Source organism: Salvelinus namaycush, chromosome 5 (genome assembly GCF_016432855.1).
Source record: "Salvelinus namaycush isolate Seneca chromosome 5, SaNama_1.0, whole genome shotgun sequence".
Taxonomy (NCBI): domain Eukaryota; kingdom Metazoa; phylum Chordata; class Actinopteri; order Salmoniformes; family Salmonidae; genus Salvelinus; species Salvelinus namaycush.
The window spans coordinates 45,791,672-45,803,730 of NC_052311.1; the positions used below are offsets into that span (position 1 = coordinate 45,791,672).

General features: G+C 41.5%; 1 protein-coding gene across 2 annotated transcripts in view; it reads right to left on the minus strand.

Annotated features, from left to right (window-relative positions):
- Positions 1-397: 397 nt before the first annotated feature.
- The window catches only part of LOC120048341 (mannosyl-oligosaccharide 1,2-alpha-mannosidase IA), a 223,700-nt gene continuing 212,038 nt past the window's right edge, over positions 398-12,059 (minus strand). For both annotated transcript variants that reach the window (XM_038994235.1, XM_038994236.1), the window contains exons 9-12: positions 11,375-11,594; positions 7,985-8,157; positions 3,815-3,930; positions 398-2,273 (exon numbers count right to left, since the gene is read on the minus strand). In XM_038994235.1, the coding sequence (XP_038850163.1) occupies positions 2,129-2,273; positions 3,815-3,930; positions 7,985-8,157; positions 11,375-11,594 (654 nt within the window). In that variant the 3' untranslated portion in view covers positions 398-2,128. The remainder of the gene's footprint in view (positions 2,274-3,814; positions 3,931-7,984; positions 8,158-11,374; positions 11,595-12,059) is intronic.

The following is a 12,059-nucleotide window of genomic DNA, read 5'->3' on the forward strand; positions in this document are numbered from 1 at the left end:
AACTACAACGTGAACAAGAGCCAAGAGCCATGTAAATATTTCTAACCTTGATGTCATGGAGAATGATCTTTTCTGATATTGATGTTGACAGCCTTGGTTGCTAAGGTATAGGAAACGTTGTACTGGTAGACCTGGAGCACAAAGCTACAGAGAGCAGAGCTTAGGAGCTTTGCAAATTTGCAGCATTGGTGGTACAGATACGTGATGAGGTTTCATATGTGAAGTATGGCGAAGCTCTTAGGTCTTCCATATCAATAGGTTAAGTTGACAGTTGTGTATTCTGGAAATACACTTAGTCAATGTGTTGGAAGGTGAGGTCAAACATAGATTTTACACTCCATACAGTAAAAACCATAAACAGTAATATTAGGGACAGACAAAAAAAAATCCAGACAAATCGAATGAAGTTGCTTTAAATGTACAAAGTTGCACAGGTCTTTTATCAGTATTTGAAAATATTCAACAATGAAAGATAAGTAATAACAATACTTAATATCAACCAGAACTATAATTAAAGTCAAAAGTTTTTTTCCTCTTTTACAGAAACACCTGAGGGAAGCAAATTAAAAAGAAATGAACATAATTATGCAATTAAGTGAAATAAATCACAAAAGAAACTGAAGATAAGCTAATACAGGGGTCCATTACATTCATCCAGGTATGTACAGCACATTCTCTCCACAACTGCATTGGACAGCAGTGATGATACGAATAAGGATGTAATAGGAAAGCGCCGTTCACATTCCCCTCGACGGTGTACATTTTAGCAAACGCTTAGCCTCAAGCCTAACTTTCCCCACTGTGGATTTGAGAGCGCTGGAGCGCTCGATGAGGGCTGTTAACTTTGGCAGGCATATTTGAGCCCAGTCATACTCGGCAACTAGGACTAGCTGTGGTGATATTGCCTCTTGGGTGGTTGTGAGTGCTTGTGTTACAGTAACAGGACTGAGACTTGTGTTTTAGTCACAGGACTGACACTCGTTCTATAGTGTTGCAGTAATATGACTGACACTTGTGTTACGATGTCGGTCACAGGACTGACACTTCTTACAGTCACAGGACAGACACTCGTTGTATAGTATTACAGTCACAGGACTGACACCCGTTCTACAGTGCTACAGTAACAGTAACTTGTGTCACAGTGTTACAATAACAGGACTGACACTTGTGTTAAAGTCACAGGACTGACACAATGTGAAGTTACGCCCTGAAAGGCAGTGAGGAGGATTCAACACAGACTTGGCCTGATGAAAATATGTCACCAGTATTGTACTCAAAATAAATTATAAAGAAAATCTGTATAAAAATGGTCCCTGGACATGTAAGACACTCTCTCTCTCCAACAACCTCTTCAGTTTTCAATTTTCCCCCATTCCTTTTATTATTCATTTAACCTGTTTCTGCAAAGAAACTCTGAATAAACAATCATTTAAGGTGGATTTTGAGTATTACATTTCACAATTGTCTATACATTTAATATTCAACACCATTCAACACTCCATATTAGTCCGTCGTCTTACTATTGGTCAAATCTCACCACAAAAAAGAATATGTTTAGGGAATTATGAGGGGGTGAACAAAAAAACGAACAACTTTGGTCAAAGAGACAGAGAAAAAAGCCAGAAAAAAAAGCAATGTCAAGCTCAAGTGAAATCATTAATCGATTGCGGTGAAAAACAGAATCAAAGAAAAAGCTCAGTGGTTTTCTCTCTCTCTCTCACAATATGGCCCATAACACAGCACTCCTCCCATTACATTTGGGTCTGCAAGATACTCTTGGTTTCCTCACAGAGGAAAGAAGGAAAGAAAAAAGGTGCTCTTTTCATGAAAATCACGTTCGTCTTGATTGTCCACAGAAAGTAATGCCGGCAGGAAGTAGTCCCGGCCCGGCTCAAGGATATACAATCACAGCGTATACGACAAGATCCTTTACTGGAAAGGAATTGAAAGTCTATGACAGGGCCCAAGGGACGTTGGCCCTGCATTTTGTTGTGGTGTTGTTACCTGTGTGTAATGTTGTCATGTGTGTGTCTATGTGTGTGTCTTAGCTTTGTATGCATGTAATGTAAGAATATGTGTTACTGTGTCTGTATGCAGGTGAGTTGTGCAGTGGTTGTACAGTAGGCTGCTACTCCGAGGTTGTCTTGTCGTGTGTCCCTCCCTCCCCCTGTAGGCAGCTCTTGCGGACGACGGGCAGGGGGTGAGCTTCCGTGTTGAACACCCAGTCTTCCAGAGGCAGCAGGTCATCGTCAGAGAAGAGCAGGTATAGATACCTGAGAGGGACAAACGGCGTCAGTGTCTGGGGAAACGAACGGCTAGAATAAAGGATTGGCTGGCTAGTTTTCTCCTGGACTACGGGTATCTAAACAAATACATCATGGCTATAATGCTATTGTATGAGCCAATAAAACATGTTTTAATCATGGGTGGGCAATGATAGATTAATTGCTGATGTAACGACATTCTTTGCTTTCGTAAAACAAGTCTCTTTTGTAATTTCTCACGACTATTGACTGAATTATTGAGTTATTGACGAAATACAATAAATGACGAACAACCGCAAGGTGAAGCGTGTCCTTTATTTAAAGAAGCGTGTGCTTTATTTTCCCACCAACGTTTTTAAGGGTTCTTTATCTAAGGGGGCCCAGACGGCACTCACAAGTTCCTCATGGCTCTATTAGGTCTGATACATCATCACAATGTGGATTGTCCACATCACCTAACCAGCCCAGAGCAAACTCTGAGTCTGAGAGGGGGCTAGATGGAGTCTTTCAGCTGAATCAGAATGGGAATTCCTCAATTGCTTTTCCTTTCGTGATAAAAAAAACCCCCACCTTAGAAAGGGTTTGTCTGTAAATGTTGAAATGAAGATACTGTGCTTGAGTGCACTCAACATATTGTGTGAATATCTTAAGACTAATGTGAGTGTTCTCACGATGGACAGGAAAGTCGATAGGGCGGAAAGTGTATACCATAGCTAATGAGAAAAAAATGATTAATACATTAAAACCCTATAGAGTCTAAGCCAGGGGGATGGGGGTTCTACTAAGCTAACGTATGGAATTGTTTTAAGATGGTCATACCAAGGATAATTTATCTATTTGATTTTAAGTTTTAGGATCCTTAGGTATAAGGTATAAAAATAAAACTATTATTTTATGAAACATTGAATTTGTCCTTACTGCTATTAGCCCATAGAAATGCATTGAATAACAGCTTCATACATGGACAAACAAACAGATAGTCCCCCTCAAAAATCTAAAAGAAGTTTGTTCTGAACTGTCTGTCCTATATCTGAGAGATATAAGAAAGATCAGGAATTATTTTCTTTGTTCTTTTCTTGTGAGGCTTGTGGAGCAAAACAACCGACATGTTCATGTTCGTGAGAGTCTCATCTTTCCACAGAGGGGTCAAACTACTACAGGCGTTTTCGTGAGAAGACAGATTTTTCGGGATGTCTCATGGTCTGACAAACCCCGCTCTAGCTCTGCCACCTTTCACCGCAGATGCGGAAGGGCGACATCGGTGGATGCCGTGGATTGAGACGCAGCCCATGCAAAATGAAATCTCTAGCATAAACTGACGGATTTTGATGGGGATATTTGTATTATGCTAATTCGATTGACTGTAGGGGGTTTTAAACTGCATATGCCATTTACTTCATACTGTATCTCAGAAACTGTATATGCCATTTACACTTAGCGGAATAAGCTCTGTAGCCGTTTACAAATCTTAAAAGCAAAGTGTTTGCTGGTATATTCTCAGTAGGGGGGGGGGGGGGGGGGGGGATGTTGACTGGCCGTGTAACACTTACTTGAGTGTCTCGGAGAGGAAAAAGCTTTGTTGCATGTTATCGTGGCTGACTGTCTGGGCGTACACGTCTCGGATCCCAGAGAAACCAGCTTCGACTCGGCAGTGTTGCTCCAGAGCCTGGGGTGAAGAATAGAAAGCAGAGCGCAGGAGGGATGTTAATGTCAAAATGGACATGTATTATAACAGTAGTTAGCCAATGGGCACAGTCAGTATCTTCCTGCCTATCGACGTAATGACTGCAATTCATATCAAATCAAACTGCAGTAGTAGGACTGCAGCTCTCAAGTACTGGAGTTGGGCAACCTCGAATAAGGGAACGTTTGTCAAAGGGGGTAGTCATGTGCTAATCAACTGGGCTAGTTCTGCCCTCACGCCGCCTTGTCAGACGTAGCGTCGCAGGGCCCTAATAAGGGAACGTGTGTTGTTTATGGAGAACCAGAGAGAGATGCGTCAACCTAGTACCGTGTCCTCAAACACCCTCTTTTCCCTCACAGCACATTCACCTCATACGACACCAAACATAAAGCCTACTTATACAATATTCAACGGCATCCAGCAGCACGAGTGAGAACAAGAGGTTGGGGTTGAGGTGGTAAATGAGGGCAGAGCTAATAATGTGGCTGTAGAAAGGACACCTTAGCCATTGCAACGGGGGTTGGGATGATAGATTTAGCATTCATTCTGTGTGATCAGACTGACAGGGTTGACACATGCATTAATTATGGGGCACAAAGGTTGGTAAAACCCACACTTTGCTTCTTCTCGTGCAGATCCAACAGTAAGAACAGGGGTCTGTGTTAATTATGGTGCATTAGTCTGCCTTTGTCAAGGGGTAAAATTATGCTAATCAGCTTGGCTAGTTCTGCCCTCACACTGCCTTGACAGATGTAGCATTGCAGGGCCTTGACCGTGTTCAATTATATGTACTGTACATTAGTTCCTCGAGAGAATACGTATGGACAGAGACCAGTACAGATGTCAGATCTTAATTTGACCCCTTTTGTCGCAGGAGGAAAATCAGATAAAACAATTTTTTTTATTGTTTTATTATATGTTGAAGGCAAGCAACAGGTATAATACATTATTGGTTTTCTCAGTGCCTATGTGGTCCTACAGTTACAGCCACTAAACCCGGCACACATATGCCAGAGTTGGCATGGCTTTGAATCCGGCCCACTACCCTTTGACTCATGGATGAATGTATTTTTTGGACGCATTAATTCCGCACGTTTACAGGATTAATTGCGCAGGGTTACAGCACAGTTGTCAAACCCATTCCACGGAGGGCCGAGTGTCTGTGGGTTTTCGCTCCTCACTTGCACTTGATTGATGAATTAAGGTCACTAATTAGTAAGGAACTCCCCACACCTGGTTGTTTAGGGCTTAATTGAAAGGAAAAAAAACTCTGCAGACACTAGGCCCTCCATGGAATGAGTTGGACGCCGCTGGGTTACAGGGTTAAAACCGGAACAACTCGAAGGTTAACAGTTTGGGGAAGGCAACCCTATTCCTGGAGAGCCGCAGCGTATGCTGGTTTTTGATTTAACCGACCTGGAAGACCAGGTGTGTTGAATTTAGTCAATCACTGAACTGATCAATTAGCTCAGTTTGTCAGTTCAGAGATTGACTATATTCAACACACACGGTTGGTACTGTAATCAGAACAACTTAGTCCTTTGTGAACAGAAGGGCGATTTATCTATTTGACAAACATTCTGTGCAATCGAAATAAAGTATTTAATCATTTACCATCAAAATTCTACTTTGGCAATTACCCAACACTGTATAAATGGAAACTGTTGGTGTAACCTATTGTTATTATTTTATTTGTTTCCTATTTATGTTATCCTAAAGTGTCTGGTATGGTCATTTCTTATCAAGATCAGGGGTAAAATATCCCTGGAATAATATTTGAAATGTGTAAATAAATCAAGTCAATCGGGAGATTGATTTACAGTTGAAGTCGGAAGTTTACATACACTTAGGTTGGAGTCATTAAAACTCGTTTTCAACCACTCCACAAATTTCTTGTTTACAAACTATAGTTTTGGCAAGTCGGTTAGGACATCTACTTTGTGCATGAAACAAGTAATTTTTCCAACAATTGTTTACAGACAGATTATTTCACTTATAATTCACTATCACAATTCCAGTGGGTCAGAAGTTTACATACACTAAGTTGACTGTGCCTTTAAACAGCTTGGAAAATTCCAGAAAATGATGTAATGGCTTTAGAAGCTTCTGATAGGCTAATTGACATAATTTGAGTCAATTGGAGGTGTACCTGTGAATGTATTTCAAGGCCTACCTTCAAACTCAGTGCCTCTTTGCTTGACATCATGGAAAAATCTAAAGAAATCAGCCAAGACCTCAGAAAGATAACTTTCAAATGCAAATTACAAAACGCCTGAAGGTACCACATTCATCTGTACAAACAATAGTACGCAAGTATAAACACCATGGGACCACGCAGCCGTCATACTGCTCAGGAAGGAGACGCGTTCTGTCTCCTAGAGATGAACGTACTTTGCAAAACAATCCCAGAACAACAACAAAGGACATTGTGAAGATGCTGGAGGAAACAGGTACAAAAGTATCTATATCCACAGTAAAACAAGTCCTATATCGACATAACCTGAAAGGCCGCTCAGCAAGGAAGAAGCCACTGCTCCAAAACCACCATAAAAAAGCAACTGCACATGGGGACAAAGATTGTACTTTTTGGAGAAATGTCCTCTGGTCTGATGAAACAAAAATAGAACTGTTTGGCCATAATGACCATCGTTATGTTTGGAGGAAAATGGGGGAGGCTTACAAGCCGAAGAACACCATCCCAACCGTGAAGCACGGGGGTGGCAGCATCATGTTGTGGGGGTGCTTTGCTGCAGGAGGGACTGGTGCACTTCACAAAATAGATGGCATCATAAGAAGGAAAATTATGTGGATATATTGAAGCAACATCTCAAGACATCAGTCAGGGAGTTAAAGCTTGGTCGCAAATGGGTCTTCCAAATGGACAATGACCCCAAGCATACTTCCAAAGTTGTGGCAAAATGGCTTAAGGACAACAAAGTCAAGGTATTGGAGTGGCCATCACAAAGCCCTGACCTCAATCCTATGGACAATGTGGGCAGAACTGAAAAAGCATGTGTGAGCAAGGTGGCCTACAAACCTAACTCAGTTACACCAGCTCTGTCAGGAGGAATTGGCCAAAATTCACCCAACTTATTGTTGGAAGCTTGTGGAAGGCTACGCAAAACGTTTGACCCAAGTTAAACAATTTAAAGGCAATGCTACCAAATACTAATTGAGTGTATGTAAACTTCTGACACACTGGGAATGTGATGAAAGAAATAAAAGCTGATTGGTGATAAAGTGGTGATCCTAACTGACCTAAGACTGGGAATTTCTACTAGGATTAAATGTCAGGAATTGTGAAAAACTGAGTTTAAATGTATTTGTCTAAGGTGTATGTAAACTTCCGACTTAATTTGTGCCAGAAAGGCGTGGTAGACCTACACTGTAGGCCTATATGTGCGCGCTGAAGGCAGCAGCCCTAGCAGCTCGACCACCTCAGGCCACGACTGAACTACATTTTTACCTTTGGATCCACCTGAAACTTGTATGTAGACCAATATTTATCTTGTGTTATTAAGCTATATAAAATTATAAAACGACAGTTGATGTGTATGGCTGCAAATTTTTGTACATTTGAATGTTACAGTAGTAGGACCTAGGCTTAGCGTTTAAGCGAGCGAGAGAGAAAATTATTTTGATAGCAAGCCCTGATCCAAATTACTCGACTGCCCCCACATGGAGAAAAGATAGCTGCTATTTTTCAGGGACTCGTTTGAATTTCCTGATGCTGCAGGAAAATTCTCTGCCACAAGAGTGGTCAAGTTAAGATCCGACATCTGCATGTGTTTTCAGTCATATTTCAAAAACACATTCTAGAATCACTGTTTTATTGTTCTTTTAAACATCCTTGTTAAATGCACTTTCATGATAAGCACCAGATCTCCACTCAGTGTAAACTCATTGCTCATCAAAATGTAACAAATAAAACCAGAAGATATTTTGAGGATAAAGTACCAGAGTTACAAGTCATTACTTTAGTGACATCATGGCTGCATCATGAAGACGGTGCAACGTTAACGTCTGCGTGACTCACCTCCACTGCCTCCCAGCCCCACTCCCGGTACTTGGGGTCATGGGTCAACCTCCACATGTACATGTAGCTCTCGATGACCTCCGGCCGCAGGATGTAGTATCTGTCACTCAGTCTGGTCGCCGTGGCTTCTGCCCCACCGTCGAATCGGAATGCTTCGGGCCCTAATTTCGTAGCTAAAGGGAGATTAGAGAGACACAGAGTGAACAGATTAAATGATGTACTTAAAAAAAAAAAAACATGGGGGATGAGGATTTTTATTTGAGTCAATTTATATTTAAGTTAATCGTTTGTTCAATCGGTCTTCTGAGGTACTGAAAAAAAATCTAAACGAACAACATAGCTGTGGGTGAATTAGCAACGCACTATAAATAATCTAGCCCTGGCACACAGTCGCGATTCCGACATTACGCTCTAAAAAGTCATGGAAAATGAGCTCTACAATAAAGACCTGTTCCCCAGTTGGTCTACACATTCTCTCTCTGTTAGCCGGCTGCCAGTCTGGAAGGCCATAGCGACAGCATGTGCACAGGATTCTACAGTAGCACAATGGTTGCTAATCTGGGCAGCAATTTCTTGTACATTAGGAGTTCAGGTTAAGACCATTGGCATGGCAACATTTCACATTTTGAACCGCAATCAGGATGAGTGTGTATTACTACGTATGTTACATGACGCATGTTTCACATAGTGTTTTTCCCCCCAAACCGTAGTGGGATATTTGCCAAATCAAAAAAACACATTACATTTGCATTTTCACATGTGAAATCACACACACATGTTAAGCTTAAATTTCACGTGAAATTATATTTCACATGTTAACATGTTAACACCATCTTTTCACATGAGGAGAATAACATGTTTTCACCTTACATGTGAATTGCAGTTTGTGAATATTGGATATGCAGTTATATTTCACATGTGTGAACTTGCAATTCCACGTGGGGTTGAAATAATGTTATTCCCCTCACATGCGAAAAGATGGTGTTACATGTTGCAGTAGCAAAACTTCCACTGGTGGAATTAGGGTGACCACATCTAAAAAGCCCAACTGTGGGACAAGGGAACGATTTTGTGGGACAGTCACGGAACAGTGGGACAGAATTAAAAAAAATTCTTACAGGACGATGGATCACGTTCAAATGGCGACATAGTTCTGCTGTATGAAGGTCACTGCCTGTTAAAGGGGCAATCCTTAGTTGCTACATCCATTTTTGGACTTTCTCACTGTAGTCACAACATCCATCTGGCAGGAGAGGAATGAGAGCAACAATGGCAGTGGTGGCATTTCACTCCTTGACATCATCTCCTTCTATTTCAGTACACACGACCGACTCCAACTTTCTCAACTCTTTTTAGAACAGAGAGCCCATCTGTCTTTTGAACTATTGACTGTTTTATGCTTCTATACATCAACTCCAATCCAACCTTCATCTCCTCCCCAACAGCGAGGCACATTAGCCAATGATGGAAAACTTTCAGACATTTTCTCTCATGTCTGAATCGATAGCCCCAATGCTGCCTGGTCTGCCTTGTCTTGGCTAGAAGACGGGGGCCAGCCGGCCCTGTTGTGTCGATGGCATAGATCCAGACTCAGAGAGGAGCGGCAGAAGGAGAAACCCTTTTAACCTCCTTTCTCACTCCAAAGGCATCCAATACAGATGCTAAGAGGCTCTGAAGTGAAATATTGAGTAGCCCTCTAATGAGAAGGGGGAAAAAATGAAGAATGAAAAATGAAAAAAAATGGAGAAAAAAAGCAGAGGATGGCAATAAAAAGGAGGCGGCGCCTTCTGGGTGGGGAGATCAAACGTCTTCTAAGTATATCGAGAAACCTGTTATGCGATGAGTCACATTAGCTGTATTTTCAGGATGAAACCAGTCTGCTCACCCTGTGGTGGAAACACTCAAAATTGATTCCGAAGAATATATTTCTGTGAAGTGTCAGGGCCAAGGACGAGAAATCAAGTTCAAGCGAGTTTTTCCCCCAAAAGTGAACACAACTCTCTTTTTCTCTCAGTCTTTTAGATTCCCTCGAGTTCATTCTCCATCCAGACAGTGCACAGTAAATAAAAGATAGTTGTTATCACAGTTAAAAAAAAATGTTGGGTTGAATTGACTCTACTGGGAGTTTTCTTAACCCTCGGGAGTGATACGCTCCCTGGAGTTAGTGTTGATAACTGGAGTTGATTGGGATGGAGTACTTTTACCTCCATTAAGAGTAACCATAATGTAACACAATAAATATTTTTAAAAGGCTTTATACCATTATAACTCAAAGGAAATAAACTGAAAGAGAAATTTACTCTGCTGGAGTTGATTATTAATTTAAAACAACATAGAAAAGTGAAAAATGCCAAGGGAGTTAAATTTATGAAACTCTTTTGAGTTGGATATTTACTCCATTTAGTGTCGTTCATATGAACACCATGATTAGAATGGTTTTAACACAAAATGGGGTTGGGACCATATAAACCCCAAAATACTGTAAAATGAACTCTTGTGATTTTACTGTGTGTGGAATCTCATCAAGACTTGAGGATCTTGGTCTTGTTTTGATCTTCGCCCTCTCCAGGTTGAGTTGTACTACAAATCATTTGCCTGTGGTCTCTGTGAGACTCTCATTCTTTGTTTATTCTACAAATGACGGACACCTTGGTATTTCTCGCCGTTCTGAATGACCACTGACTGCTTTCAAAGGATTACTGCTTTCAAAAGAGGCCTGGTAGGACAGCATGAGTGCACATTGAAATGGCGAAAGATGATAAAGAATAATTTTGAATAACTTTTATTCCTCACACCAGAGACATGAGGTTCTGCAGCTCCCTATTAAGCCTTACATCCAGCTTTTGAGGTGTAGCTTCCAGCTAGGAGTGATTCTCTGGTTTATTCAGGGGGAAATTAAATGTAAATTGGCTGCAGATTTTTTTATTTCCAATATGACTCAATCTCTCCCTGACAAAGGCCATGCAGCCGAAACGCGTCAGTTTTTAATCTTTGTTTCCATTGGCATGGCATACAAATGGCATACAAATAAAGGCATTTGAATTAATTATATGAAGAGTGACTTGATCCTCCATTCTTTTTGATGACCAATATACCTCTTTTACCAAAGAGAACCTTCTACGTACAAAAACCTACTATGACTCAATCTCTCAAATTTTTTTTTTTGGGGGGGGGGTCACCAAATTCCTTCACTTAACAAGATAGTCTAACAGCAACGGAATTTTAATGACTTGATAATGTCCTGCACGAATAACAGGAAAAGCTATAATTGCTCTGAATACCCAGAGCAACATCCAGACAGTGGATATCCAATATCCTTAAATACTCAACTCATACCTGTCCTTGGTCATACAGACGTCCTATACTCAATGCCTTCCCAGTCCTACTCACCAGATCTACTATAGCTCTCGTGGCAGGTGTGTGTAATCTCTGCAGCCAGGTCCAGGTAGTGCTGTCTCTTCTCTGGAGCGCCGTCGTCTGCTCCGATCACCACCATGCCCCCGGAGAAGCAGGCCAGGTGGCCCATCTTGTGGTCCAGGATGCCCCCCCTCCACTCCGCCATGTAGGTCAGCCCGCCAGGGGACTTCTGCACCAGGTTAGCCTCGATAGCCTGGGGGGGAGGGGGGGGGGGGGGTGAGACGATTGACATTTATAAATGGGTGAGACAGATAAATCTAAATTAACTGGCTGCACACTTAAGCATTTTTTTAAAACTCTGTGTTGCTCTGAATCCTGCTGGGGAAACATGATTAGCTTTATACTAGACCGCGGGGGGGACACACAGAAATATACACAGACAAACCTCCATTCACACACAGTAGAATACAGCTTTTCTACCTTAGAAATAGCATCCAGGTTTGTTATTCTAGTCATTCTATATGTATGATTTCAACTCTGTGGGTTCTGAATGCTTCTGTTACTCTGAAACTGAGATGGGTGTTAGGTTCTTATTTTCAGAGTAAATAACTCACGGACACTAGAGAAGCTTAACCACGTTTAATTCTTCCCAAAGGGTCGACGCAGCTGTAACTCAGACAAACGACATTTCACACAAGCACTGATATTTAACCCTTTC